This window comes from Microtus pennsylvanicus, chromosome 12 (genome assembly GCF_037038515.1).
Source record: "Microtus pennsylvanicus isolate mMicPen1 chromosome 12, mMicPen1.hap1, whole genome shotgun sequence".
NCBI lineage: Eukaryota > Metazoa > Chordata > Mammalia > Rodentia > Cricetidae > Microtus > Microtus pennsylvanicus.
The window spans coordinates 92554471-92580552 of NC_134590.1; the positions used below are offsets into that span (position 1 = coordinate 92554471).

The window sequence follows — 26082 nt, forward strand, 5'->3', positions numbered from 1 at the left end:
CCAAGGACCCCACAGAGCCTAGCTCTCCCCCGCCCCCAGCCACAGGCTCATGCTGTGGGTACTTAGACTTTATTATCCAGCCCAAGGGTCCGCCTGCCGTCCTACCCCAGCCACAGGTCCGTGTGTGGGTACTTTATTGCCCAGTCTGGTCCAGGATAGCAGGGCCTGCATGGCCTCAGCTCCCATGCTTGAGCATGCTGCAGACCTGCTCCAGCACATGGCACATGCCCTGATCCTTTGGGGTCCTGCTGGCCAAGGACATCTGCAACAGCAGGACTGGGGTCAGGCTCTGCCCTGGACAGGTATCCCCTACCCCCCACGGCTACAAGCCAAGTAAGGCCCTGCCAGGGTGAATGGGTACAGCACCCGGTAGGCCTGGGCTACCAAGACTTCGGTTCTGTAAGAAATTTCTTTGGTTAGGATTTGGAAGCAGAGTCTTGACTCTGTAGCCCAGGCCAACCTAGAAGACACCCCCCCCCACACACACACACATGTACATGCCTTTGGGTGCTGGTTGACAGTGTGTGCCCCACTGAGCCTCACAATCTGAGCGACGTACAGTGCAGAGCACCCTCCTGGGTGAACTCCACACAAAAGGGGGGGACCTTAGGCCACATGCAGGAGTCAGTAGTTGGCAAGAGGGTTCACCTGGCCACCCAGGTCCTGTGACCTCCCTTCCCCTAGACTCTGGGGAAGTCTTGTTGAGACTCTGGGAAGTGGTTTGTGCTCCCCACAGGACCCAGGCTGCAGGGTTGCACAGTCTCACCTTGAGCTTGTCCAGGTAGGTATGCTCTGGGCTCCAGGCCTCCTGGAACCTCACAAGGTCAGGGGCGCCCTTGTAGAACTCTGCCAGCAGCACCTACAGGGCAAGGGCAGCACATCTGGCCTGTCTGTGCTTGGCTCTGCAGCTCCCTCAGTTGCCAGGAGGGGCTAGGTTCCATGTCACCACAGTGCAGGCTCCTCCCAAGAAGTCACACCCATGATCACTCAGGGATGACAAAGTCGTTAAAAAATAGATATACGCAGGTGTGCTGCAGGCACACCTGTCATCTCAGCACTGAGAAAGCTGAAAGAATAATCGTAAGCTTGGGCTACATAGGAAGGCCATATCTCAAGTAAAAAAAGTGGACCACAGCCACAGAAAGATGGCTCACCATCTCTTGAAGGACGTCACTGGTCAGGAAGCTGTCCTGGACATACGCCATCTCTACGTCCATAGGGATGCCATAATCACTGGGCCTTTGCTGCTAGGAGGAGTGGGACAGTCAGAGAGGCCTTGCCTGCGCCAGGGGCGTCTAGGGTCTGAAGTTAAGGGATGTAGGAAGCCAGGGCATTACCCAGAAGGGCTTAAGAGTAGCCACTGAAATACTACTGAAGCACAGCTGCTCAATACAGCCCCGAACTGGATTCCCTGCCTAAGACACAGCACATTCTCCAGCCCCCAAACATCTGCCCAGATTCGACCCTGCTGTACCCACTCACATCCACACCCCTCAATTTGTCGTCTTCCAGCTTACCCACCTCGGGGGGAGGCATCACCCAGAAAGGGCAGATCTTGGACTCAGGGCCTGGGTTGCCAGAATAGTAGGGGGCTGTGGGGACAAAGACAGGTTGAGGCTGGGGACCCAGTGGCCCTGGCAGGGTGAATCCCCCAACCTGGTGCCCAGCTGGGGCCTCACAGCACAGCAGGGCCAGGCAAGGCTGGAAGCCATTGCTGGAGCCTTGCAGTCTTAGCTGGTACTCCATCTGTGCGTCGATGTCCTGCAGGGAGGGCACTGCGGGGCTGTGTGGGTGACTGTGGTACCAACCCACCAGGGACAGGCCTCGAAGGAACAGCACCTGGTGGATCTGGAGGCAGAGAAGCTAGGGTTGGGGGTGGGGACCACCCCGAGTCTCACACAAAGGCACTTAAGTGGTTCCCCCACCCAACTATGGCAGGAAGTATGATTAACGAATACATCTGGGGCAGGAGAGACAGCTCAGTGAGTAAGAGTGCTGGCTGCATTTGCAGGCGACCACAGTTCAATTCCCAGCACAGGCTGCTCACAACACCTGTAACTCTGGTTCCAAGAATCAGATGCCCTCTTCTGGCCTTACTACATACACACACTTTTTTTTCTTTTGGTTTTTCGAGACATGGTCTCTCTGTAGCTTTGGAGCCTGTCCTGAAACTAGCTCTTGTAGACCAGGTTGGCCTCAAACTCACAAAGATCCTCCTGCCTCTGCCTCCCGGGTGCTGGGATTAAAGTCGTGTGCCACCACCACCCGGCTTTTGTTTTTTTCTAATTTAAATAGTGCATCTAGCTGGCTGGGTGGTGGTGGTTGCACATCTTTAATCCCAGCACTCGGAAGGCAGAAGCAAGCTAATCTCTGAGTTTGAGGCCAGCCTATTCTACAGAGCAAATTGCAGGACAGCCAGGGCTACAGAGAGAAACCTTGTCTCAAAAACAAGAAAAAAAAATTCCATTTAAACATAGCAACAGACTTATCCTCCCAGTACTCAAAAGGTACAGCAGGAGGATGCCTCAGTCTAGACCAGCCTGGGCTACACAGCAAAAGCCCTTGTCATGTAAAGCACCAAGCCAGCATTTCCACCCCAGACGTGGGCACCCACACTCCCATATGTGCAGAGCATGGCCACTGTCCTTGGCCACCAGACAACTAGCCCCCTCCCAACAAGCCCTCACCTCCTCTTCAACAGTGGCCGCCGTATCAGTGTCCCCCAGCCGACTCCTGCAGGGGAAGGCTCTCAGCACGGTCAGCACTGTGGGGTACCGAACAAGAAGCTGTCAGTCCTGCCCCAGGGGTGCCCTCATCCGCCCCGTCTGAGTACGCACTCTGATTGTTGATGTCCCAGCGACCACCAAGGTAGCCCACGACCTCACTCCGAGTCAGGTGACAGTGGAAGTCCTGGGGACGAAGGGGGAGAAGAGACTGCACTTCCTGTGTCAGTGTAAGAGCCAGCTCAGCTCTTCTGGAGCACCTACCGCTATGCTAGGGACGTCACTCCCTGATGAGCGCGCAGTGCCTGCACCTAGAGTTTGAAAGGCACTGGTGTCTGTTCCCAGCACCAAAGGGAAAAGGAGCTCCGATCACTTTCTAATAGCAAGCACTGAAGGAGTACCTGTTGTATATCATATCCCCGACTCCTCCGTGCCCCCACCCAGGCTGGTGAGATCCTCCCCTGACATGGAGGATGACCAGGCAAAGTGACTTTGGTCACTTACCAAGAGGAACAGCACGTTACTGGAAACGGCCACGTTGAATGGCTGAAACTTGTTGATGGCAGCAAAGGATGTGACTTCTACCAGAGTGTGGGGGTTCCTGGAGTGGCGGGAAGGGTGCCAGGGCTTCAAGAACTCAGGCTCTTCCCAATCCTACCGCCTCCTGAGATCCTTGCCTCTGTGACCAAACCAACCAAAGGCACCAGGGAAGCCAGGACCAGGGCAGCGGGGGCAACTGACCTGGCAGAGTCACGACTGCCCAGCATGCAGTAACGCACTGGCACCTGGACCTTGTCCACACGCTTGCCCAGGGTTGTGGCCTCTGGGGAGAGGGATGAGAGAGAAGTCAGTGTGAACACCCCCCCCTTCTGTTCTCTTTGCAAAGAAGCAAGGATACCCAAAGAAATAAGAGGAAGTGGGGCCAGCAAGATGGCTCAGTGGGTCTTACAACCAGGCCTGATGACCTAGGTTTGATCACCAGAACCCACATGGTAGAAGGTACCCAAGTCCTGAAAGGTGTCCTCTAACACATACCCTTGACCCCAGCTCTCAGGAAGCAGACATCTCTGTGAGTTCCAGGCCAGCCAAGCAGAGAGTGAAACCAGGCCTAAGAAACATCAAAGCCAGCTTCCGGCATCACAGTTCCCTCCTCTCTGGCCCCTCACCTGGCTCAGAGACCTTCCCAGGCGGTCTGCGGCCTTTGTCCTCTGCTGAGACCCCCGCCAGCACATCTTCTTCGTCCTCCTCCAGTAGCAGCTCCTCCTCCTCCCCTTCACTGGTGGGACTCTGGTGGAGTGGAGGTAGAGCGGCAGTAAGATATGGGAGCGCCTCATCATACCCCCAAGTACTCTCTGGAGCCCGGGCCTGAGCGCGAGATGTCATTGCCTTGAGTGACCACCAGAGGGTGATGGTGAGCAGATGTGCACAAGGCGCAGCTCCCTCTGCCCGTAGCACTTCATGGCTCCCACCCCCTTTAGGGTCAAAGTTGAAGTCCTTCCTCCAGCCGAGGAGGCCCTGCTGGCCCTGTCTGCCCTTCCCTGCCTTCCTCCTTCCTTGCGCTTTCTGCTTCAGCCTCTCAAGCCACCTTTCTGCAACACGCAAGGCCGTGTCCTACCCCAGGGCCTTTGCACACCTCCTCCCGCAGCGCACCACAGGTAAAGGCTTGTTGTAGTCACCTCATCAGCAGCAGCTACTGGCATATGCAGCTGGTGTCGGCGGAGCCAGGCAGCCTTGTACTTGTCAAGTTTCTGGCCCTTGTACTTGACCGACGCCCAGCCACAGCCGGACTTCTTGGCCGGGTTGACGAGCTTCTTACAGTGTGTCGCCCAGGCGCTGGGTGAGTTGAAGACTTGTCCAGTTTCCTGCCACAGGATCCTGCCATCCGGCTGCAGGTCCCCAATGAACTTCCTGCCCTGCAGGGACAGAGAGGACTGGGACACGCCCACTCCCATAGATTCCTGACTCTATGCTCCCTGAGGCTTGGCATCCATGTTCTTCTAGGGCTCACAAGAGGCATTTTCCTAGAAACGCCATCTGTCACACCATTACCGCATCCCGGCACACAACACCCAGCTTTGAAGTTAAACAACAGCCAGACCCGACATAGCAAGGCACGACTGTCAGCCCAGATACTGGGGAGGCTGAAAGACCACACGTACAAAGCCTTCCAGGAACACTTTATAATACACTTCTACTCAGAAGTAGAACCCCTACCTAGAATCCCCTAATGATGGACTAGGGTCGTGGTCAAGGGTGGGGCTCCCACCTAGAATCCCTGAGTGAGGGGCGGGGGGCGTGGCTCAGGTTCCATTTTTGGCACCACAAAAAGTTTTTTTTAGCGTGATCGTTTTAAACAGTACTCATAGAGGACCTGGGAAGGAAGACCTCAATTTACTGATGGGGAATCTGCTATCACACAATTGGTTATTCATACACCCGGACAGCTGTGGTTACGGTTACGGCATTGTGAGAATCAGGCTCTGGGCTTCAGTTTCCCTTTACGCATGAGCAGTGGAGGACATGAATGGTCTCTGGGGGTCGCTCACCAGGTAGTAGATAGATAGGACCCCTTCGCCGGGCTCCAGCAGCTCGTCTTTGAGCAGCACCCGCAGCGTGACCGCGCGCCTCGTAAGCGCGCCCCCCAGGGTCAGCCCAGGCCCAACTGTGCTGCCTCCAATGCCACTGAGGCTGCCGCTGCGCGCTCCGCTGCCCGCCCCGCGCTCGGGGTCCTCGGCCTCCGCGTCGTCCTCATCCTCTTCCGGCGCTTCATCGGCCACGGCCGCCGGGGACAGAGGCTCGGGAGCTGCAACGAGACAGCGACGGGCTGCAGAGATCGCACCCCTCAGCCCTGTCCCCGCCCGCAAAGAGCGTCCTACCTGCCATGGCTGCCCAGTCTCCGCACAACCTCCTCCGGGTAACCGGGCTCCGCCCCGCGCGGAGATGCCGCAGCCCATTGGTCACCGGGGGGCGGAGAGGTTTGGCCCACTGAGGGGTGGAGGAGACACCAAGCCCCTGGTTTGTGCTCCGGTTGGAGCTGGAGGGCTCCGAGGCTGTTGGGGAAACTGAGGCGGGAGGTTGTGGGAGATCTGGACGAGGGACTCAGACCCAGGAAACTACCTTCAGGGGCTACAGAGGCCACCAACTACCAGGTTGCAACCTTGAGCCCTGGGCGCGGTAGCGGTTCAGTCTACTAGAAAGAAATGGGAATCTGAGGTCTCCAGCCTGCCCTCGCGCGGGAGAGGAAATGCGGGGAAACTGAGACCCGATGGTGCTGGTGACCTGGAGGAAAAAACTGACACCCAGGACCCCCACATTTAGGGGATTACATGCCCCACCTGAGGCCGCCGCCTGCTGGGCTGCATCTCGGGGCTAGGGCGCACCCGCCCCTACGCAGCGATGAGGGAAACTGAGTCTCGCGGCCAGGGCGCTATATAGGCTCGGCTCCCTTGGTGATTGGGAGCTGGGGAGAACCGGCTTTGTAAGAAATGTAGGGCCGCAATGGGAAGGCTCGCTGCAGGTGGATCGAAAGTTCTGGGTCAGGCTCTGCTTCAGCATCTATAGTGTTAACTCAGCAATTTACAGCCGTCACGTCATCCAATCACCAGGTGGCCCCAGCATCCAATTAACTACAAGGGATGGTTTCCATCCAGCCAATCGGCGCCTAGGTGGAGTCAGGGGCGGGAAGGGGCGGGTTTTGCTGACCGCGCGCGCGAGGCCCAAAGCCTTTGTTCCCCTTCTGTCAGAAACCTTTGCCCCCAACCCCCGGAGGTCTGAAAATCTGGGAAGGGGACCAAGCAGAGTGGCAGGTGGGATTGTCGTCCCACTGGGGAAAGAGAGCACAGGACGCTCTGGAAGGGTCTAAGGAAAGAGAATCATTCTTTCCCCTAGCTGGATCACCAGACTCCAGCTCCGCAGAGACCAGGCTAGCCTCGGTACACCTCCCCTCACTGTGCTCAATAAGCAGGTCTAACCACCTCCTGGCAGGCAAAGCCTTGAGTGAGTGAGGGTTCATGTTCTGGCCATCTTCATGGGACACCATGCACTTCATCCTCATCCCGTTTATCATCTGCCCAGCCTGGTCCTAGAGGGATCTTTCTATACCGTAACTACATGTCACCCCTCACCACAACAGCCCATGGCTCCCTAGTCATTTTTCTTTTCCTTCCTCTATTCTTTCAAGTTCTGAGATAGGATCTCATAACTGGCCTCGAACTGAGCCCAGGTTAGCCTCACACTTGCAGTAATCCTCCTGCCTCAGCCTCCCTTGTGCTGAAATCACGTTTGCATTGCCACACCCAGCTACCCTGTGGCCTTAGACAATTTGAAGAAACCACTGTGTCTTGACAATGTACGAAAAAGTCCTCTAAAGATAACAGTGGACAGTTGGACAGATAAAGGAACGCCACGCTTCCCATAGCAACTATCTATGGTCCCCATCGCTACCCTTTATTACCCGTGTAAAGTCCAGGCGCTAGGGCCAAGGACTGCGGGAAATGAATGCATAAACTGTTCTGGTTTTCTTTTTTGAAAACATCATAAGCTACTTACAGAACTGGACTCAAGTTACTTTGTAACTAAGACTGCCCTTAAAACTGGTGATGCTTTATTTCCCAACTTTCGGGAAGACGGCAGTGTGCCACCATGCCTGGCTGAATTTATAATTATATACTGATTGTGTGCACAGGAATTGATCTTAGAGCCTTGTATTTGAAGGAGTCAGGTAGTAGAGCACCTGCCTGGAATTCCCCAGTGAGGGATTGGGGGCGAGGCCAGGGTGGAGCCCAACTCAGAATCCCCAGTGAGGGACTGGGGCGTGGTCCTGGTGGATCCCCGCCTAGAATCCCCCAGTGAGGGACTGGGGGCGTGGTCAGAGTGGATCATTGGCCTAGAATCGCACAGGGAAGGCCTGGGTGCGATTCCGTGGTACAGTGTTCACCTAGCAGGCCCAAAGGTCCTGGTTTGCATCTGCAGCAAAAGGAAGCAAACAGTGAGAGAACAGCAGGAGAGAAATGGTTGTCTTGTTATAATCCTTCAGACCAGCGGTGAGAGTCAGGCCTGGTGGTCCACATCTGTCATTATAGCACTTGAGGGACTGAGACAGAAAGAGCTGGAGCTAAAAGTCAGTTAAGGGGGCTGGAGAGATGGCTCAGCAGTTAGCAGCCCTTCCAAAGGTCCTGAGTTCAATTCCCAGCAACCACATGGTAGCTCACAACTGTATGGAATGGGATCAAATTCCATCTTCTGTTGTACATGAAGGAAGACAGAGATCTCAAACATAAAACAAATAAGTAAATAAATTTTTTTTTTAAAGTCATCTTGAGGCCGGGCAGTGGTGGCGCATGCCTTTAATACCAGCCCTAGGGAGGCAGAGGCACGCAGATCTCTGTGAGTTGGAGGCCAGCCTGGTCTACAGAGTGAGTTCCAGGACAGGCTCCAAAGCTACAGAGAAACCCTGTCTTGAAAAACCAAAAAAATAATAATAATAAAAATAAAAAGTCAGCTTGGGCTGTGTATCTAGACAACAAACAACCAAACCAGAAGAACGTGGATACTAGTCGTGCATCTAGGAAGTGGAGTTAGGAGGCTCAGGAGTTCAAGGTCATCCTCAGTTCCGTAGTTGGGGCCAGTCTGGGCTGTGTGACTTCGGCTCAAACAAAGCAAACGAGAGAAAACTAAAACCAATAACTAACATGCTTAGCTGTAAGTCTGATGAAGGGTAATCAGAACACACGGGCTGGGAATGATTGCAGTTGGCGACCTGTCTCAGTGGGGAAGGGAGCGTGCCACCAAGCCTGATGACCTGCATTTAGTCTGCAGGACCCATGTGATGGAAGGAGAAAATCCACTCCTTCAAGTTCTGACCTCCACACACATACAGTGAATGTAATAAAAAGTTAAACTGATCTAAGCTGAGAAAGTCCCCTCCCCGCCTGACCCCTGGCTAAGGACTTGTCTTGCAGATTCATGTCTAGTGATCCAGGCACTATACTCAGCGACTTCCCGAGCATTCCAGATCTTGCTGTGATGTGCCTGCCGTATGCTTCTGTTTTCCCTGTGATCAAGTCCCAGCCACTTTCCTCAACACAGTCTCTTCGCTTGGGACAGGAGCCCAGAGCTGCCGGGATTTCCCCAGGATCCAGCCCCCGCCCAGACCTGCCAGGGAGGGAGGTGACGGCTGACTGAGTTGAGGAAACTCCCCAGGAACCTGTTTATTCGCTTCCTGGCCGGGCTGGGGTTCCTACTGGAAGGACGGGGACCTGGGCTGGACATGGCCTCGGCCCTGAGCCCACCCAAGGGCCCCAAGCCCAAAGGCGTACCACCTTCACACTACTATGAGAGCTTCCTAGAGAAAAAGGGACCCTGTGACCAGGTATGGAGGGTGGGAAGCCTGCCCGGCAGTGCTGAGCTGCTCCGGGAATCCACACAGCCTGACTGAGGGCCTGGCAGGGGGTGGTTGATGGTGAGAGGAGCCTGGTAGAGCAAGGCACAAGCTACTGGCTGTGGAAAGCTCTGGCTATCTGTTTGTCTCTGTGTCTCTTTCAACATTCTGTCCTTTGATTACATATCTCTCTGCCTGCCTGCCTGTCCTTCTGTCTGTCTACCTTCCTGCCTGGCTGCCCTACTGCCTAGCTGTTGGTCTCTTGATCTGTCCAGCTTCTGTTTCAATCTTTCTGCCTGTCTCTCTTTCCATTCTCTGCATAGAAACAAGACTAGAGACTTCCTCCAGGAAATAAGGTCTCCTTTGATTCCTGGGCCTCCTCCCCCTCCCAGCTCAGAAGTAACCCTGTGAACTTGAGGTTCTGGGCTAAGGTCACGGCAGGTGGCACGTGAACTGGTGGCTGGTCAACTGTCAAATCAAAGCAACCCAGAGGGTTGTTCTGAGGCAGGTTTTCAGGATTATGACCCCAAAAGGCTTGAAACCTGAAGAAATCCTCCTGCCTCAGCTTTTCAAGTGTTGGGATGACGGTGTGCTCCGCCACCATGCCCAGCCCATATGTATTTCTGCTGGATGCACCCCTCTGTTTTCCCTGAATATTGCTCAGACTACGTCTTTTGGCTCCTCTTGTCCACATCCCATATGTATCCAGATAAACCACAACCAGCAAGTTCGTTATATCATGCACTCAAATGATGGACAGATGGGTGGGTGGATGGATGGGTGGGTGGGTGGGTGGGTGGATGCATGGGTTAGTGGGTAGATGGATGGGTGCCTGGATAGGTGAGTTGGTAGGTGGATATGTGAGTAGATAGAGGTGTGTATACATAGAAAACCATTAATCCAGTTAAGTCAGCTTACTCCACAGCACACATCTCTTCACATTGTGGGGTGCCTTGTCTCTCTATCCCATAGGAATCCCCTTGTTTTCGTCTTTATTAAATACTGTTGATGGAGCCCAGACTCACTCCCATGCGAGACAAATGCCACTAGCTGACCGCAGACCATAGTCTTGGATGACAAGAGATGCCTAGGCTGGACAATGGGCAGGGAAGACCTCAGTGAAAATGTACTTTTATGGGCTGGGACTCAGTGCATTCTCTCCTCACCCAGGGTGATGGAGTCCTAGGTTCCATCCCCAGGATGACAGAAACTGACTTTGGCGATACACGCCCCTGACTTCAGCTAAGAAGGTGGAGGCGGGAGGACCAAGAGTTCAAGGCCATCCTAGGCTAGATAAAACTAGGCAGCTAAGTTACTTAATTAAATGACTAAATGAATAAATGAAATATAACCTTTACTGAAAACAGGAGCTTTGTAGTGAGAAGAACCCACAGACACAGGAACAGCCACTTCAAACCTGCAGCAGGAGGGAGTATATTGGGCACACACAACTTTGCCCCCTGGGTCCTTTCTCCTTTCTTCTCTGTCCCCAGGATTACAGGAAGTTCTGGGCAGGCCTCCAGGGTTTAGCCATCTGCTTCTACAACAGTAACCGGGACTTTCAGGTGAGGGCAGGGGTGAGGGCTCAGGGCCTGATGAATGAAGGGTGGACATCTGAGATTACACCACAGGGAAGGGCATCGTCCTGGGGACTGAGAGAGCCATAGGCCTGGTGCTCACACACTCGTGTTCCTCTGGGTCAGGCCCTGGAGAAGCTGGACCTGAGGCTGTTTTCAAAGATCAAAGATGAGTCTCCATGGGGAAGCTCAAGGGATATCAGCCCTCACTTCAGCCTGGTACTCCGGGACCAGGAGGTCAAATTCAAGGTATGTCAGGAGAAAGGAGAGACCCCTCCATTGAGTCCAGCATTCAGAATAAAAATACAGAGTCGGCTGGGTAGTGGTGGTGCACACCTGTAATCCCAGCACTTGGGAGGCAGAGGCAGGCAAATCTCTGTGAGTTCGAGGCCAGCCTGGTCTACAGAGCAAGTTCCAGCACAGGCTCCAAAACTACAGAAAAACCCTGTCTTAAAAAACAAACAAACAAACAAAAAAGGGTGCTGGAGAGATGGCTCAGTGGTCAAGAGCCACTGGCTGCTCTTCCAGAGGTCCTGAGTTCAATTCCCAGCAACCACATGATGGTTCACAACCATCTGTAATGAGATCTGGTGCCCTCTTCTGGACTGCAGGCAGATATGTGGACAGCACACTATATACATAATAAATATATAAATCTTTAAAAAAAGAAACCAAAACAAAACAAAAAACCAAAGGAGTCACACGAAGTGTTTTACTCTGAGTTCCTCACATTCTACAAGTCCCTGAACCTTCCGTGGCTTGAGATGCCTTTGATTTTTTTTTTTCTTTTCGAGACAGGGTTTCTTTGTGGCTTTGGAGCCTGTCCTGGAACTAGCTCTGTAGACCAGGCTGGTCTCGAACTCACAGAGATCCGCCTGCCTCTGCCTCCCAAGTGCTGGGATTAAAGGCGTGCGCCACCATCGCCCAGCTTGAGATGCCTTTGAAAGAGGCTCGTCAGCATGGGATACAGCTGTGCAAAGCCCCCCCCCCCATAGGGAACACAGCTGGGGCAGAAGGGGCCCTTAACCCACTTTCCCAAGGAACACATCCTCCTCCTCCTCCTCCTCCTCCTCCTCCTCCTCCTCCTCCTCCTCCTCCTCCTCCTCCTCCTCCTCCTCCTCCTCCTCCTCCTCCTCCTCCTCCTCCTCCTCCTCCTCCTCCTCCTCCTCCTCCTCCTCCTCCTCCTCCTTTTTGGTTTTTTGAGACAGGGTGTCCTGGAACTAGCTCTTGTAGACTAGGCTGGCCTCGAACTCACAGAGATCTGCCTGCCTCTGCCTCCCGAGTGCTGGAATTAAAGGCGTGCGCCACCACCGCCCGGCCACATCCATCTTCTTTAACATAACTCTTTACCCCCTCTTTAGGTGGAGAGCCTGGAGTCTCGTGAGATGTGGAAAGGATTTATCTTGACTGTGGTGGAGGTGAGTGACTCTACTTCTCTGTTAGCTATTGTTGTTTGGTTTTGTTGTTGTTTTTGCTTTCTCAGACAGGGTTTCTCTGGGTAGCCCCGGCTGACCTGGAAGTTCACTCTGTAGACCAGGCTGAACTCCAGCTCAGAGATCCGCCTGCCTCTGCCTCCCGAGTGCTGGGATCAGAGGCGTGTGCCACTACTGCCCAGCTAGTTTTATTTTTTTAATTATTTTTAGATACTTTGTTTGTCTGTGAGTGTGCGAGTGCGTGCGTGCGTGCGTGTGTGTGTGTGTGTGTGTGTGTGTGTGTGTGTGTGTGTGCAGTGCCTACGGAGGCCAGAAGAGGGTCTCGGATCCCTAGAACAGAAGTTTGCGAGCTAACCAAGTAGTGGGTCTTGGGACGGAGCTCCAGTTCTATTTTTGAAACAGGGTCTCGTGTAGCCCACAAGGATGACCTTGAACTCCTGTTTACCCACCTCTGCCTCTCTCCTGAGTTCTGGGGCGGGAGACCGACAGAGGTACATTACCACAGAGTTTAAAACCACATTTTTCTCTTTGGCTCCTGGTTAGGCCTAAGAGTTGCCCAGCACTCAGCACTTGGAGCGAGGTTCTAGCACCTTCCTAGTCCACCTTAGTGTCTGTTTGGGGGTGGGGAGTGTCCTGCATTTGTATGCTGTGGGGTGCCTGGTAGTGATGGGCCCAGAGAGACTCCTTCCTGGCTCCACTAGCTGGCCTGACTTTACCTTTTCTTTTCGGTACCCACCTATGTGTTCTCGGCCTGGATCATCCTTCAGCTCCATGTCCCGTCTAACCTGACCCTGCTGCCCGGACACCTGTACATGATGGCCGAGGTTCTGGACAAAGAGAAGGCGAGGCGAGCAGCTGAGGTGCCCTGGTGAGTCCTGACCGCCCTTAGGGAGCACAAGTACCAGGCTCCAGGGAGGAGGCAGAACCTGGGCGGGGCCTGTGTCTCTGGGGGCGGGGCTGTGGTCTAGGAGGGGCCGTATTCAAGAGTGGCGGGGCAGTGCCTCACTTTGGAAGGGGTGGTGCCTGGGTCTAGTTGAGGAGGCTGGGCCTCTGGGAGGGCGGGGTCTGTGTCTCAGGGTGGGGCCTGGGTGGAGCAGCAGATCCCCTGAGGTCCAAGCTTGCCTGCAGGACTCTTAGCGTCTCTCTCGCGTGCGCTCGCTCAGGTGTTTCCTGCAGGTGAGCCGGCTGGAGGCGCAGCTGCTCCTGGAGCGCTACCCCGAGTGCGGAAACCTGCTGCTGCGGCCTGGAGGGGACGGCAAAGACGGTGTGTCTGTCACTACCCGACAGATACTCAACGGGTGCGCATGTGGGGCTCTGAGCCCAGGGTGGGCAGAGTCACCTGGGTGCGGGGGGGGGGGCAGAACTGGGGGCTTGGTAGCCAGAGGATGCTGGGAAAGTGGAGTCAGGCCGGGGCTGGGACACTCTCGGGAAGGGTGTGAGGCTATGACTAGGGGGCGGGGTCATGCCTAGGGACGGGGTCTCCTGAAGTGTGGTCATAACTGGGCAGGCTTAGGATCGGGACAACGACTAAAGGCGCGGTCCTGGCGTGGGTCTCATAGGCGCATGGTCGCCTGGGGTGGGAAGTGTGGCATCCCAGCTAGCCAGTTGCGACTCTGCAGGTCTCCAGTTGTCAAGCACTACAAGGTGAAGCGGGAGGGTCCCATGTATGTGATCGACGTGGAAGACCCGGTGAGCTTTGAGGTGTCCTGGGTTCTGGGATCCTTCCCCTTTCCCTGCCTGACCGCCGTCTCTCGCCCTAGTTTTCCTGCCCCTCACTGGATGCTGTGGTCAACTATTTCGTGACATACACGAAGAGGGCATTGGTACCCTTCCTGATGGAGGAGGACTATGAGAAGGTTCTAGGTGTGCGATGTGGGGCAGCCAGGCTTGGACAGGGCCACGCTGTGGAGCGCTAGCTCCGGGCCTCCACGCTGCCTCCAGACTGGCCGCTCTCTCTGTTCCAGGCTTCGTGGACTCAGATCGGGAGAACGGCGAGAGTGTATGGGCTGTGTCCTCCTCCCGGGATTCAGGTAACTCCTCTTCCCCATGATCCCTGCAGCCCAAAGGTTCTCTTTCTTCGTTTTGTTTTTTGAGACTTGGTTTCTTTGTATAGCCCTGGGTATCCTGGAACTCGTTCTGTAGAACCTGCTTCTTCTTCCCCAGTGCTGTGGCTGATTGTTGAGATAGGGTCTCACTCTATAGATGGAGCTAACCTTGAACTCAAGAGAGCCATCTGCCTCTGCCTCCTGGGTGCTGGAACTAATGGCCCAGCTCCAAAGGATTTTATTAACAGAGATGGGTAAAGCGGAGGATCAGCCACCTCAGAGAGACCTGGGGAAGGATCTGGGCAGGGAGTGGATATGGGTCTCCTTTACCAAGTGAGAGGAAGAGGCAGCATGCTTTGCGAGGTCTGAGGGGAATGCAGCATGGTCCTCGAGCCCAGCCCGGAGCCACACGTACACACACACTGCTCCCCGCTGAGTGCGTGCACATCAGAGGCTCATACATGCCTCTGTATACACATATACACACATGCATGCATCTGTGTGCCTGTCTGAAGCCACAATCCCACATGCATCCCAATTTGCAGACACATTGTGATCGACAGATGAGCACACGGGGATACTTATCTCTGCAGTATACCCTAGGAGTTTGTACCACAGAGGCCCTGACAGTGACTGTTTCCCATCAGGCCCTGCCCCCCTTGCTAATGTCTCGAAGCCACTCCCACCTGTGCCTGTGCCTGTGTCTGTGTCCAGTCAGGAGGACAGGCTACCTCTACTACCTCCCCTGCCTCAGCTACCAGACCAGGATGAGAACTATGTGACCCCCATTGAAGATTCCCCGGCAGTTGAGTACGTGAATCAAGACGGTAAGCCAGGTGGCAGACACTGGAGCTGGGAGGAACGGTTGTTGGTGACACCCTGTGACATCTCTCTCTGGCAGTGTCTTCCTCTAGTCATCCAGTCCCCTCAAAGCCCAAGAAGCCAGTGAAGCTCCCAGCAAAACCCCCAAAGCCACCGATCATGCCCAAACCAGGTAGGGCTCCGACCCCCTCCCCCCCGATTTCTCCTTTCTTTGGTGATAGGTGGCCTTAGACCTCATCTTCATCTTTCTCCAGATCTCAAAGCCATCACCAGTGTCTGGGCCAGGAAGCCAGTGTCACCCCAGGATCCCTTCCTTCTGACAAGTAAGGAGACTCTGGGGGCCTGGAAGCATGGTAGGCAGGTCCTGGGTGGGGAGCACAGTCCAGGGTGCTCTGGCTGAACTCTGGGTTCCCACCCACCAGAGCTGGGGGACGTCACAGCTGAGCTGGAAGAGAAACTGCAGAAGAGGAGAGCACTGGAACACTCATCTAGGCCCCCAGGGACCAGCGGGCTATCTCAGGACACAACAGTCCTCCACCAGCTCTGTCCTCACTGAGGGGACTGGACATTCCCAGCACGGTGAAGAATCCAGTCCTCCAAACAGTGAAGCAGGGAAGAGCCCTGGGAGATCTGAGGCTAGCCTGAGCCATAAAGTGATTTCCACAGCAGCCTTGGCTGGAGTGAGGCCTTGTTTAATAAAGCAAAAAACAACAAGAACTCCATGTGACTGCAAGGTTTGTGTCTAGCATGGCCTCTAAGATTGGGGTTTGTCAAGTGCTGGTCCCAAGCCGGCACGCCTGATACCAATCCACAAGGAAGCCTGTTTCATAGCGAAGAAATGCAAGGCGGGCGGTGGTGGCGCACACCTTTAATCCCAGCACTCGGGAGGCAGAGGCAGGTGGATCTCTGTGAGTCCGAGGCCAGCCTGTTCTACAGAGCTAGTTCTAGGACAGGCTCCAAAGCTACAGAGAAACCCTGTCTTGAAAAACCAAAAGTGAACCAGCACAGTAGTGTGGCTAGTGTTTTATTTTTATTATGAACTGAGGCGGTGAGGGGACTCTGACCCCCGATTCCAGAGTTAAGGCTCCAAGCAGCAGGTAGGTGGAGATGCCGGCTGAAGTGCCCCGGCTGGCAGGTGGCCCCGGCCTAGGTGAGGCTGGTGTTGGAACTGCTGGTGGCACTACCCCGCTTCTGTAGGCAGCGCACAGCGCTGGGGACCTGCAGGCCTGTGGTCACCTGGAAGCTTCCACACCACACCTGGGGAGAGTGAGAAACAGGGAGGTTCAGCCAGGACACAACACTTGGAGACAGGCCAGCATCCTCCCCCTGGGCTCCCCCTCCTACCCCTTCACATCCCCTTCCCCTCGCCCCCCCCCCCCCAACAGCCAGTGGCTCACAGTGAAAGCTGGAAGCAGGGGCTGTGTGAACTTGGCCTTGAAGGTGTGCAGGAGCTGTTTGGTGCGGGCATTGTAGAAAGACAGGAGGCCTGGGGTGAGGGGGGCAGGGGGACAGGTGTCAGGACAGGGGTGAGGACCGGGGAGGAGCTGGGGCATTGGGGCCGAGGAAGGGAAAGTGGTAGCACCTTGGTGGAAGTCGCAGTGTACGCCCAGGCAATCGGGCACAGGGCTGTCCAGCACTTTGATCTTGTTGGCGTGCTTGGCGGTGAAGCTGGCCTGCAGCCAGTTGTTGGCATGCAGACACCAGGACGCGGCTGTCTTGCCCAGCTGCTCAAAGCGGCCCAGGCTGCGGTAGGCTACACCCAGGCCAAAGGCCTTGCTGTCCGGTTCAAAGCGCACCTCCCAGTAGTGCTCCCCACCGTCAATCAGCGTGTCCCCTGAGGCACAGGGAGGGGGTAGGATGGAGCCAAGGCTGGGCACCTTCTATGCCCACATCCCCCAGGCGCTCTGTGTTCCTGCTCACATTCTGCCGCCAGCTCCCCAGGTCCCTTCATCTCCCATCCTTACCCAGCACCGTGTAAGACTCAGCTGTGAAGCGGTCCCGTCCTCCACGACCTGAAGACATCCTCTTGGGAGATGGAGTTCCTCTGTGGATAGCAGAGAAGCTCAGCTCAGGTTTCACCTTTCCCTGGTCCGTGCCAGCCCTTATAAATGTGCCCGCCAGTCTCCTCAGCTGGAAGATGCCTAACCAACTGAGCTAACTGGGCAGATGCTGCAAAAAACCCTCCTATTCCTCTACCAGAACCCTTGCTATCATGCACTCTTCTACGCGGAAGCTGTCATACCCTCAGGCTCCTCCCTCCACCCCGGTCCTGACAAAACTGGCCAGGGTGAGGTGAGACTCAGGGACCAGGGGACATGGGCTACCTGGCTGGGGAATTGACAGGGGATGCTGTCCGGCCCTTGCCCTCTTTCTCTCGAGCCTTGATATCTTGGACCTTCCCGCCCATGGCGTCCCACTCGACGGAGAGGTCCTCTACTCGCAGGTTCTGGTGAGATGTGGACCCGTCCAGGCGGAACATGAATGCTGGGGCCAGGGAGACGAGTGGGGGGGGTCACAGAGATGGGAAACCCAGATAGACACAGAGACAAGACAGGCAGCTTAGGGAGACGGACAGGAGGGGCGGTACAGGGTGAGGCAGGACAGGAAGGTTGGGGGAGCTGACCAAGAGCCAGAGGAACCAGGCGAAAGGGCTGTAGTCTAACTGTCTCTGGGGTCGAGAGCCGTTTTCAAGCTGATCTCTCTGCCTGTGCTTCCACTGAGGGCAGACCCCAGAGAAAGAACATGGCTAGAGGAGACGATATACAAGAGTCACTGTGGGAGATTACAGATTCAGTTTTATGACTATGTTCTGTCCCCGACTCTACAGAGGACAGGAGGGAGGGACAGAGAGTCAGGAAGACTACCTCATTCATCCACACTTGCAGTCCCAGCTCCTGGGAGGCCTAGGCTGGGGGACTGTGACTTCCAGCCCAGCCCGGGCTATTCGTGAGACCCTGATTCCCAGCACCCACGCGGTAGCTTGCGACTCTAACCCCAGCTCTCTGCCTGCTCTCCCTAACCTCCATGGGCACTGTGCAGCTGTACTGCACGGACATACATGCGGAAAAATTCACAAAATAGCCACTTAAAAGATTTTAACTGAGCCGGGCGGTGGTGGCGCACACCTTTAATCCCAGCACTCGGGAGGCAGAGGCAGGTGGATCTCTGTGAGTTCGAGGCCAGCCTGGTCTAGTTACAGGACAGGAACCAAAAAGCTATGGAGAAACCCTGTCTTGAAAATCCAAAAAAAAAAAAAAAAAAAAAAAAAAGAAAGAAAAAAAAGAAAAAAAAAGATTTTAACTGGCTGGGTGGTGCTGGTGCGTCTAATCCCAACACTGGGGAGGCAGAGGCAGGTGGATCTCTGTGAGTTCAAGGCCAGCCTGGTCTACAGAGCAAGTTCCAGGACAAGCTCCAAAGCTACAGAGAAACCCTGTTTCAAAACAAAAACAAAAATTAACTGAAGGCAAATGGGCCCTAAGGTGAACTGCCACAAGACTCCCTGGGTCCTAATTCCTAGAGACCATGTTAAAAACAAGGCATACATGTTGGTGACATCTGTAACCCAGCACAGGGCAGGCAGAGACAGGGGATCCTTAGGGCTCGGGCCAGCCAGGTAGACATGCCTGAGAAATGATCCTGATGATGGTTTGTATAAGCACAAACCCCTACGTGTGCACACACACATAAATACATGTAAAATAAAACTGAAGCCACAGATCAACCTTGTAAATAGAAATAAAAAAGTCCAGAAGAGTCCAGGATATTCGAGCAAAGACAGGAGACAGCCACTGGAGACTAAGGGTGAGCTCCCTGGCAGCCAGAGCAACAAGGGTCACATCACCCCATTCCAAGACCCAGGGTTCCCAGGGTAACAGGATGGGCAGGAGATACCAAGTCAGGAAGGGGTGGTCACCTGGAGTCTCTAAGGTCACCGGTTCGGAGAATTCACCAGCCACCGCCTTGTTACAAGCCTTCACACGGAAGTTCATGTATTTCATGTCAAACTTGAGACCTAGGAGGGAAGAGAGGATGTAAAATTGCAAGGGCCCCACCCCAATCTGCCAGTCTATCTGTGTCTCATCTAAGATTTAATTTTATGTATATGGGTCTTTTGCCCATCTGTGTGTCTGTGCACCACCTGTGCACCACCTGTGCACCACCTGTGGAGGCAAGAAAGGGGCATCTGGTCCCCTGGAGCTGGAGTTACAGGCGGTCATGAGCAGTCGGTGTTCTAACCACTGAGCTACCCCTCAGGCTCCTTGGTTACCAGTGCTGATGTGGGCCTGCCTGTTCCACCCTCGTTTCCTGTCCATGGCCTCTCTGCTCATCCATCCAGGTAATGCCTTCTTCCACTCAGGGTACCAAGCCCCATGCCCAGCCCGGTCTTATGTGTCTATCAGCCTCCTATTGCTTTCCCGGCTGCTACGGCAAACTAGCCACCACCTGTTCTAGCACCACAGCCCTGTGCGCCAGAACCTTCCATTGCCCACTGAGAGCTCAGGTCTGGAACACAAGCCCCATCTGACTTGTTTGGCTTTGAAATGGGGTCTCACTGTACAGCTCAGGCTGGCCTCAAACTCAGAGATCCTCCTACCTCTGCCTCCCTAGTCCTGGAATTAAAGACGTTCATAACCACCTCCCCATTTCTGTTTTTTTTCTTTTTTATTCTGTTTATTTTTTAAACTTATGTATTATGTATATAGTATTCTGTCTGCATGACAGAAGAGGGAACCTGATCAAATTACAGATGGTTGTGAGCCACCATACGGTTGCTGGGAATTATAAACTCAGGTCCTCTGGAAGAGCAGCCAGTGCTCCTAACCTCTGAGCCATCTCTCCAACCCTGTTTCCTTTTTATTTGACAGGTCTCACGTAGTCCAGGCTGACCTTGAACTCCTGATCCTCCTGCCTTCACCTCCCCAGTGTTGAGAAGGCGAGTGTGCACCAACTGGGGGTAGAACCCATGGCTTCCTCCCTGCCGGATGAGCACTCCAGCACTTGAGCCAGGCCTCCCCTTCACTTCTTTGGTTTAGAGTTGAACTGTAGCTATTCCACAAGCTGCCACCAGTGGGGAGACAGGAGCCCTCACTGTGCCTGTGTGTCTGTGATTATCCCCAGATAAAAGGCACAATGAAGCCAGTAAGAGGAAGAGAGGCCTGGGGTATGAATACCGGGACCTATGAGAAAAAGGGTAGGTTTGTTTTGATTTCTGTAGAGAGGAAATTTGATTTCTGTACCAGGTTCTGGGGCTCTGGCACTGGCTGGCATGGCCATCCCCCTGCAATTAGCATGTTCATTATTAACCATGAATGCTAATTACAGATAACTAGCAGGCTGGTGATTATAGACCGAGAACTGAGAGTTAGGGAGGAAAATCAGGGGTTCCCTGCTCTTTGTGAACTCATTAGGGCCCTGACGACTGATTCCTGCCTCCTGAGCCGCCTCCTCCCCACCACGCGGATGCCTACGTGGTCTGACTTCTTCTAATTACCCAGAAACCCCCTGAATATCTGAGTGGTCCTCCTGAATGTCAGGACCAGGGGTTCACTGCTCGCTAGTGAGCGAAGGGCTGAGGAAATGTTTGCTGGGTAAAGTGGTAAGAACTGAATCCAGTCACCCAGGAAAGGGCCACGCATCACGCATGCAGACTGCAACCCCGAGGAGGAGACAGGATTCCTGGGTCTTGACAGTCAGACAGCCTAGCTAACCGTGAGCTCTGGGTGAGGAGACACTGAGGGCGATGGCCAACACTGACCTCTGACCTCCACATTGGCACACACAGCTAGAATGAAGGACCGGCAGCTGGACGGCAGAGCTATGGAGAAGATAAGGGGAGCATTCCTCCTGTGCCTCAGTTTCCTCTGTTTTCAAACGGCTTTGAGAAACCAGTGCTTCATATGGACAAACCTATCCACCATGCCTTCTGTTCTGCTGACAGCTCTGATGGGCTAGCTCCACCAGCCGATCTCAGACTCCAAGAGTTGCAGGAAGCTGGAAGTAGCAATACCCCTTGGGTTGCCGAGGCAATGGAGCCAGGAAGGGGGTAGGCAGTTGGGAGATGGACAGCTAAGCTAAGCTGGGACAGCTCCTCAAATGCAAGTGCTCCCTTTCTTGCCTCGGTGTGGTCCCTCTACCTACAGGGGAGAGTGCTCCTTCACCTGTCAGGGACCACTTCCTCTCCTGCCTGGGAGTGCTCCCTCACCTGTCAAGGTGTGCTCGGTGTGCCGTAGGCCCTCGACGACCATCCAGGGGTGATCCTCCTTGAGGCGGGGTGGACCCTCGAAATTGGTCTTGCGGTACTCCAGCACGTAGTGGTCGATCTTGCTGTCCTCGTCCGGCATGCGCCACACCAGTGTCACGCAGTTATCGGCCACCAGGGACTCCGCCAGGTCAATGATGGGGGCACTTGGCACTGCGGGGCCCAGGAAGAAGGTCAGTGTCTGAGTCCCTAGAAGGACTGGGGCCTCCTGGGGTCAGGGTAGAGCTCTCTCTGTTCCTTCCAGGTTATTATCATTTGATGCTTTTCTAGAATTTCCTACCAACCGGGGGTGTGGCTTTTTTTGGGACTCCACCCCACAGTAGCCCACCATAAACTTCCCAGTCCCTAGGAGGTGAGGTCTCCTGGGATCTCCAGGGCAGGGCTTTCCCAGGCCACCAGGAGCCAAACTACAGACACAGGTATCCACAGACCCAATGTATGCATGGTTGGGGCTTGGCTAGGGCCCACCCCAAAGACAACCCTGGCCAGTGTGAGGGCCTGTGACCCACCCCTGCATGGGCAGGACTTGATTAGGCCCCAACCTCTGTGTGTGACTTCCTGTTTCCACACCAGTCCCACATGTGTGTGGGGAGGTGAGGGTTGTGTGACTTCCACGCTGTGTGTGTATGGCCCATTCTCTGTCCCTCCCGGAGTCTTGGAACCCCAGACAGGTCCCCATCTCACCAGGCAGGAACTTAAGGGTCTGCAGCATTTGCCGTTCCTGTGCAAAGTCCACCATGAGGTGACTCATATTGTCGCTGACCTTGGCTTTGAGCGACAATCTGAAGGCAGGGGCCATGGTCACACTGCAGGGAGGGAGGGAGGAGCGATCCAATGGCAGCTTTGTAGCAGAGGGGCCAGGCTGGGACATCTGGGGATCCCAGTTCTGTTTCCCTGTGCAGTGCTCAGGGCCTGGCCTCCCCCAGTGGGTGTCCCCATACAGGCAGGACTCTGGGACAGGGACCCGACTCAGCATCTTACCCATCTTTGATTTGCTTGGCGGCCTAGAAAAGGACAAAGCAGAAGTCAAAGGTCTGTGCCACTCTATAGCAGGGAGACTGAGGCACGGCAGCTAAGATCAAGATCTCTGCCAGGAGGCAGAAGCCGAACTGCTTCCTTCCAGGCTGTGTGTCAAAGGGGCAGTGAGCCTAAGTCTCCTCTCTGTGCCCAGCCTACACAGCAGGCACGCTTACTTATTTCTAGTTTTAAAATGACATTTATTCCATGTGTGCATACGTGTATGGAGGTCAAAGAACCACCTTCAGGAGTTGGTTCTCTCCTTCCACCATGTGGGGTCGGGGATTGAACTCAGGCTGTCAGGCTTTGCTGCAAGCCCCTTTACCCCCAGAGCCACCTCGCCAGCTCGAGTCAGCACATTTAAGAAACCAAAATATAGACTGCACGGCTTAAGAGAAATCTGAGAAAAAGATAACGGATGTTCCACAAAGCAAAAGCTCACGCTGAGAAAGACTGACACACTCGCCTCTGGGTGGAATGAAATCACACTGTTTACTCTCTGAGTCAAATTGTTTTGCTCTTTGTGACAGGTTTCATTGAGCCCAGGCTGGCCTGGAACTCACTGCCCGGCTGAGGCTGACTTGGACCATCCTCCCAATCACTAGGGTGACTGGCCTATATGGTGTGGGGGATGGGACCCAGGGCCTGGTGCATGCTGGATAAGCATTCTACCCACAATGCCACAGCCTCTCCCTGAGAAGTCTCAGAGACACATTTTTGTTGTGTGCCTCATGGCACTATCTAAATAAAATGACTGAGAGCCGGCAAGAGGCTTGGCGAGTAAAGACGCTTGCTGACAGACTGATTCGCGTGAGGAGGGTGGACTGCTGTGGGCTCCACACACTCCTCCCACACACAAATAAATACGTGTGATAAAAACGAACAAAACGCCGGGCGATGGTGGCGCACGCCTTTAATCCCAGCACTCGGGAGGCAGAGGCAGGCAGATCTCTGTGAGTTCGAGACCAGCCTGGTCTACAGAGCTAGTTCCAGGACAAGCTCCAAAGCCACAGAGAAACCCTGTCTCGAAAAACCAAAATAAATAAATAAATAAATAAAAATAAAAACGAACAAAACTAACTGGACAGTGGTGGCGCATGCCTTTTATCCCAGCACTCAGCAGGAAGAGGCAGGTGGATCTTTGTGAGTTCAAGGCCAGTCTGGTCTACAGAAAGAGTTCCAGGACAGCCAGGGCTACACAGAGAAACCCTGTCTCAAAAAAAACAAACCAAAACAAATCAAAAACAAACAAAACTGTACACAGAGCATTTGACCCAGGGACTCTATGGGTCCTCTCATGGACACCCACCTGAGGGAAATCCTCGCTGTCTGCGGCCTGCAAGGTCTGGTTGGCTGTCTCCAGGAGCTCCTCAGAGCTCTCCAGGGCCCGAGTGCAGGCGGCTAGCTGGTTCTGTGGGTAGCGAGCAATGGGGACAGATTCCTCAACCACCGCAAACCCACCCAGAGCTCTGCTTCCTGCAGGACCTGCAGCCTAACAGGGCTCCAGGTGGAAAGGCAGACTGGAGCCTTGAGTGCTGGCAGAGCCAGACGGGGCTAGATTCACACTTAAGTCCCCCAGGCCCCTTGGTAATCACAGGTGGGAAGGTGGGATCCTGAGAAGTGACGGTGAAGTTGGGTTCAATGAGAGAGATGCCAGCCTGGAACTGCAGAGTCCAGGGGAGTCATGGGAGGTGCCTGAGTGGGAGTGTTACCATGGTTCTGGTGGGACCAGTGGAAAGAACTGGGCAATCACAAGGAGGTGGTTGTGCCAGAAGGGTCAGGAGGGAAACAGGGGCTCTGGAGGGAGGGAGGGAGGGAGGGGATACACGCTCACACCTGCAGCTCGTAGGTGCGGCTGGCCCTGTCCTGCTTGATCTTCATCAACATGGATTCCTTCAGCTCTTCCAGCACTGATGTGAGGGACTGGAACTCAGCTTCCAGGTCCTCCTGCACCTTGGCTGAGTTTGCCTGCATGGGAAGAGGCCACCATGAGCCGGGTGCAGTGACACACACCTTTAATCCCAGCACTCAGAAGGCAGAGACAGGTGGATCTCTGAGTTTGAGGCCAACCTAGTCTACAGAGTGAGTTCCAGGACAGCCGGGGCTACACAGAGCAACTCTGTCTCAAGGGGGAAAAGCGAGGGCCATGTAGATGGGAGACTGAACTGAAGCGTGGGAGATGCCTCCCGGACTCTCCCTGCACCCCCCCACCCGAGCCTGCAGAACTGATCGCTCCACTCACCTCTACATTCAGCAGCATCTGCTTCAGGGAGTAGATGAAGGTCTGCGTCTCCTCGTTCTTCACGGCCAGGGTGGTGATGATTTTTCTCAGTGCTTCCTGAGGAACAGAGGAACATGCCAGGGGGCTGGCTGAGCGCGGCCCTCCAGGAGTGCAAGCCTGGGGTGAGGCTGTAGCGTTCCCATCGCAGAGAAGGACACTCAGGGATGGACCCTTGTTATGTGGTCTGAGCACTGAGCTGATGTGGGCTTGGTTTGACGGTGTGTGTACTTGTGTGTGTGCATGCACACGTGTGTGGACGCCACGTGTCAATACCGGTTATCTTCTTCTCTTGTTCTCCACCTGAGCCTGGGCTAGACTAGCTGCCATCAAGTCCCCAAGGATCCTCCTGTGTCCCCGTCCCCAGGGATGGGGTTACAGTGCATGCAGCTGCACTAACTTCTTACATGAACACTGGGGACTTAAACTCAGGTCTGTATGCTTGCACAGCACTTTACTCACTAATCCACTTCCCAGGGTCTCACTGTGTAGCTCAGGCTAACCTGGAACTCACATCAACCTCTTGCCTCTGCCTCCCGAGGCTGGGATAACAGGCGTGGACCACCAACACCCCAGACCAATATCTGCATCTTGAAAGTTGAAGATGAGCTGCAATGAGAGGGTAGCCTGGGCAAGGTAAGTCCCAGAGTCCAACTGGGCTAGCCTGGGGTAAAGGACTATATGCAGAAACAAATTTCTCCTGGGTGAGGTGCGATAGGCATGGGTCAAGATAGCCTGGGAAGTGGATGGAGTTCACCTGGGCAGTCCGAAGGTCTCACTTGTGAAGGGTGGGGCTTGGAGAGGGAGATCCCCAGAGCAAGTGGAGGAGGAGGGCTCCTGCTCCCGGCTCCCACCCAGGGTGGGGGGCTGGGCACTGCAGGCTGGGGGCAGTGACCTGTGGAGTGGGGACCCAGCTAAGCCCAGGCTAGGATGATGAGAAGCCGAGTTGGGGGGTGGGGTAGTTGGGGGTTGCATGTTAACCCGAGCCGCTGTGCGGGCGGCCCGTGAGGGGGAGGGGCGCTGCGGCATCACCTGGTCCCCTCCCCGTGCCCGCTCCGCGCATCCCTCCCGGTCCTACCCTCTGGTCCTCCATAGCTGCAGCCCTGGATCGCCCCGACCCCGCCTCAGGGTCCCCCTCAGCTGGTTCTCCAAACACTCTAGCCTCCGTGGCCGCAGCCGGCAACCAATTAGCCCTCCGCGCCCTCGCCGCCTCCGCCGCCGCGCCCCTGGTCAGCGCTCCATCACTGAATGCATTACGCATGCTCCCGCGACGGGAGCTGCTGGGAAATGTAGTTCGGAGCTGGGACTCGCTCTCCTCCAGAGCCTGGGTATCAGATCGTGTGATACCAGGAGGGATGAGAGAGAGACCAGGCAGAAGTCAGGTTATCTGGCTTTGACCTCAGGCCCTGTCTTGTGACCTCGGGACCACCCCTTATTCACTCCCACACCGTCCGCATTTGCTACTCAAATTGGTACCCAAACTGCTCTGAGAACTGTCATTGCTTGCTTGCACAACCAATCAGCGTTCAGCATTATGGTCACACAGTGA

The 26082-nt window shown here is 54.9% G+C and overlaps 3 protein-coding genes across 5 annotated transcripts; 1 reads left to right on the top strand and 2 right to left on the bottom strand.

The window, feature by feature from the left end:
- Nucleotides 1–53: 53 nt before the first annotated feature.
- Nucleotides 54–6280, bottom strand: Mpnd (MPN domain containing). 2 transcript variants are annotated; one of them, XM_075942668.1, is made up of 13 exons: nucleotides 5600–6280; nucleotides 5270–5526; nucleotides 4400–4636; nucleotides 3890–4010; nucleotides 3465–3546; nucleotides 3228–3324; nucleotides 2838–2910; nucleotides 2688–2764; nucleotides 1680–1848; nucleotides 1522–1592; nucleotides 1155–1244; nucleotides 767–859; nucleotides 54–262 (listed from the first exon to the last, which is right to left on the bottom strand). In XM_075942668.1, the coding sequence occupies exons 1-13, from the start codon at nucleotides 5604–5606 to the stop codon at nucleotides 176–178; spliced, it is 1461 nt and encodes a 486-aa protein (XP_075798783.1). In that variant the 5' UTR covers nucleotides 5607–6280; the 3' UTR covers nucleotides 54–175. The 2 variants fall into 2 exon arrangements, with proteins under 2 accessions (XP_075798783.1, XP_075798782.1); XM_075942667.1 differs by having other exon boundaries at nucleotides 1155–1247; nucleotides 5600–5641.
- A 2615-nt stretch (nucleotides 6281–8895) lies between these two features.
- Stap2 (signal transducing adaptor family member 2) lies at nucleotides 8896–15696 on the top strand. 2 transcript variants are annotated; one of them, XM_075942671.1, is made up of 13 exons: nucleotides 8897–9093; nucleotides 10596–10667; nucleotides 10806–10928; nucleotides 12041–12097; nucleotides 12880–12980; nucleotides 13276–13410; nucleotides 13732–13801; nucleotides 13873–13975; nucleotides 14077–14142; nucleotides 14805–14984; nucleotides 15059–15151; nucleotides 15234–15302; nucleotides 15402–15696. In XM_075942671.1, exons 1-13 carry the CDS (start codon nucleotides 8992–8994, stop codon nucleotides 15533–15535), a joined length of 1305 nt encoding a protein of 434 aa, XP_075798786.1. In that variant the 5' UTR covers nucleotides 8897–8991; the 3' UTR covers nucleotides 15536–15696. The 2 variants fall into 2 exon arrangements, with proteins under 2 accessions (XP_075798787.1, XP_075798786.1); XM_075942672.1 differs by lacking the exons at nucleotides 10596–10667; nucleotides 10806–10928 and having other exon boundaries at nucleotides 8896–9093.
- Nucleotides 15697–15990: 294 nt separating this feature from the next.
- Fsd1 (fibronectin type III and SPRY domain containing 1) lies at nucleotides 15991–25784 on the bottom strand. Its single transcript, XM_075942670.1, has 13 exons — nucleotides 25612–25784; nucleotides 24498–24593; nucleotides 24092–24223; nucleotides 23565–23666; nucleotides 22220–22242; nucleotides 21923–22044; nucleotides 21182–21391; nucleotides 18893–18991; nucleotides 17304–17463; nucleotides 16944–17023; nucleotides 16562–16813; nucleotides 16377–16465; nucleotides 15991–16236 (listed from the first exon to the last, which is right to left on the bottom strand). The coding sequence occupies exons 1-13, from the start codon at nucleotides 25624–25626 to the stop codon at nucleotides 16126–16128; spliced, it is 1491 nt and encodes a 496-aa protein (XP_075798785.1). The 5' UTR covers nucleotides 25627–25784; the 3' UTR covers nucleotides 15991–16125.
- Nucleotides 25785–26082: the final 298 nt, after the last annotated feature.

Excerpts from the sequence above, each read along its gene's own strand:
- Stap2 (XM_075942671.1), top strand. The coding sequence starts at position 8,992 with ATGGCCTCGGCCCTGAGCCCACCCAAGGGCCCCAAGCCCAAAGGCGTA. Across the intron at positions 10,668-10,805 it reads ACAGTAACCGGGACTTTCAG|GCCCTGGAGAAGCTGGACCT; the intron begins GTGAGGGCAGGG and ends CCTCTGGGTCAG. Across the intron at positions 15,303-15,401 it reads GGATCCCTTCCTTCTGACAA|AGCTGGGGGACGTCACAGCT; the intron begins GTAAGGAGACTC and ends CCCACCCACCAG.
- Fsd1 (XM_075942670.1), bottom strand. Across the intron at positions 17,464-18,892 it reads GGTGACCTTAGAGACTCCAG|CATTCATGTTCCGCCTGGAC; the intron begins GTGACCACCCCT and ends CCCTGGCCCCAG. Across the intron at positions 16,237-16,376 it reads CCCTGCTTCCAGCTTTCACT|GTGTGGTGTGGAAGCTTCCA; the intron begins GTGAGCCACTGG and ends CACTCTCCCCAG.
- Mpnd (XM_075942667.1), bottom strand. Across the intron at positions 3,547-3,889 it reads TGGGAAGGTCTCTGAGCCAG|AGGCCACAACCCTGGGCAAG; the intron begins GTGAGGGGCCAG and ends CCCTCTCCCCAG. Across the intron at positions 860-1,154 it reads GTGACGTCCTTCAAGAGATG|GTGCTGCTGGCAGAGTTCTA; the intron begins GTGAGCCATCTT and ends CTTGCCCTGTAG.